The sequence below is a fragment of the Portunus trituberculatus genome, chromosome 28 (genome assembly GCF_017591435.1).
Source record: "Portunus trituberculatus isolate SZX2019 chromosome 28, ASM1759143v1, whole genome shotgun sequence".
NCBI classification, from domain to species: Eukaryota; Metazoa; Arthropoda; class Malacostraca; order Decapoda; family Portunidae; genus Portunus; species Portunus trituberculatus.
Window position 1 is genome coordinate 5,369,770 of NC_059282.1, and position 2,500 is coordinate 5,372,269.

The 2,500-nt window shown below is 57.9% G+C and overlaps 1 protein-coding gene across 10 annotated transcripts in view; it reads left to right on the plus strand.

Annotated features, from left to right (window-relative positions):
* LOC123510024 overlaps positions 1–2,500 on the plus strand; it is a 22,191-nt gene that overhangs the window by 17,753 nt on the left and 1,938 nt on the right. For 6 of the 10 annotated variants that reach the window (XM_045264725.1, XM_045264727.1, XM_045264726.1 and 3 more), the window contains exon 4: positions 145–2,206. In XM_045264725.1, coding sequence (XP_045120660.1) covers positions 145–1,715 — 1,571 coding nt within the window. In that variant the 3' untranslated portion in view covers positions 1,716–2,206. Of the gene's footprint in view, positions 1–144 lie in introns of all 10 variants that reach the window. The other 4 variants (XM_045264723.1, XM_045264724.1, XM_045264721.1 and 1 more) reach the window with 3 other exon arrangements.

The window sequence follows — 2,500 nt, forward strand, 5'->3', positions numbered from 1 at the left end:
CACGAAAGTCTGATTCTGAAACCTCAAATATCAAATCATGAAGAGAAAACCAATACGGAATGTGTACCTTTGATCTCTCCATGTTTCAGCTTACTGGCTTCTGTAGCACCTCTAGTGTTCTCATGTTAGGTTTCCATCGTGCAGGTAACAAAGGCGGCGGCGTGCTGTCCCCCATCATGGCCCATGAGCTGCGGGCCATCGCACGGGAGTTGGATCCAAGGATCACCTCCGAGAAGGACCAGAAGACCGCGGTAGTGTCCAAAGGCTACGTGTGCCAAGAGGTGTACCGCGGCAAGGAGGCGGACCTCTCCTTCTATCACAACTTCATGCAGGTGGAGTGTGACGACGCGCCGCCCTTCAGGGAGGTGCTCACCGTCATCCTCTCCACCAAGGGCTGGATGCAGGATCGTGTGGCCACTGTGGTGCACAACCTCAAAAAGCACTACGATGTGGACGTGGTGGTGCTGACTTATGATTCGGACTATGGCCTTGGCCCGCTCAGCGTGGAGGGCGTGTCCGTGCAAGCCTGGAGTCCCGACACCACCACGTCCTCCGCCATCAACAAGGCGGTGGCCAGCGTGAAGACGCCCTTCGTTCTCCTGTCGGACTCTCTGACGCACTTCTCTGGGGAGCTATGTTCCCTGGAACGACTGGTGAGGGTGTTGGACCAGGAAGGGGAGACGGCGGCGGCGGCGGCAGGGAGCTACCGGATATCTGACGGCACCTGGACGCACGGGTGTCTTCAGCGACGTCTGGAAAACTACCAGCTGGCTTATGTGTCGGGCTACGAGCACTCCCGCCACGAATGCATGTTTTGTGACGACATCCTGGGGCCCTTCGTGGCGCGCACCAACACCCTTCAGCAAGTGCCGCTGACGGACAGCCTGGACGGGTCCGTCTCCATGCGGGACTGGTTTATCAATCTATACATTGCCGGCCACTTCGCCGTCGCCTGTCCGGATGTCATGTTCTTCGTGGACGAGGCGCCGCTGATGGCTCACCAAGACTGGAAGGAAGTGGCCACCGCGTGGGCCGTGCAGTACGTGTGGCCACACGACGGCGAGAAGCATGAGTTTACGTGCGAGGAGGTGAAGATGGAATGTGTCAACATCATGAAGATGGTGTCGTCCTTCCTGGTGCCGCCGTGCTGCCGCGAGGCGCTGCGCCGAGAGCTGGGCCTGGTGCAGGAATGCGGCGAGGAGCTCGGCCTGTATGTGGAGCTGCAGGACGGCAGCCTGCTCGGAGCCGTCAAGACAGACGGGATTCTGCCGTGGGACTTCGACATGGATGTGCTGGGGGACTGCAAGGACCAGGAGGTGTGGATGAAGCAGGGCACGGCGTGCATGGGGCGCAAAGGCTGCAGCTCCGTCCTCGTTCAGGGGACCTACTGGATGACCACCTGTAACGTGTCCTTCGTTGACGTGTCATGCAGACCCGACAGACTTAAGCGGCTGCCGCCTGAGTACCGCAAATTTCCTACCAAAGTGAACTACAACGGCAGGATGATCAACGTGCCGCCGAACCCGGCGCTGGTGTCCAGGAACCACTACGGACCCGAGTACCTGCGTCACGAGGTGCACTGGCGGTACACGGGTAAGGACAAGCGGCTCTGGAACCGCTGCTTCAAGTCGGGTTTCCACGCCTGCCTGGAAAACTTCCCTACCGACGGGAATATCAAATTTATGGACTTTCCTCACCAACTGGTGGGGCTCTGACACCACTGCCACACCCTCCCCCGCCTCACCTTCCCCATTGTCCTCCCCCTCCAGGCACCGAGGAGACTGCCCTTGCCGCGGGGTGGTCGGACTGGCGTATCGTCTTGTGCCCAGGAAAGCAAACACAGTCTTGAGTAGACACACCAGGTCGAGGCAGAAAGACAACCAGACGTGTTGATATTTTTATCATCACCTTCCCACACATAGGAACATTGCGAATATTGCAGACGCGTGGCCGGGACAGTGGCGGAGACAGGCCGAGGAGGCGAGAAGTGCCACACCTGCCTTCGTACCTGCAGACCAGGAGTGTGAGTCAGTTTTAAAGTGATATTACTAAGGATAAAGCTTCCAAGTGCCTTTCCAACACACGCTGATACACACGCTCCTCAAACACACAGACAGGGGAGTGGTGTGCATTGTCTTCCCTCCACGCCTCACGCTCCACTACACACCGTCCCTTCCGCGTCAGCTAACACACACGCCCATGAAATGTGATCCCGGGGTGGGCTGCGGCGGCGAAGTGTTTGGGTGATCCCTAGCAAGCCACCCCGCGACCCTGCAGGAGTATCAAACCGGGAGGCTGAAGGACACTGAGTGAGGAGAGTGATGAAGGCATAACAACACCAAAAGGACCTTTACAAAAGAGGAAAGATGATAACACGAAGCCTTAACATTCACGTCCATTTTCAAAGTAGTTCCTGAAGATGTCCCGCGTACCTCACTGGACCGTGCGGTGCTTGGCTCACAGTACCACACCTGCGACCTGCGCCGAGTATAGCAGTGGT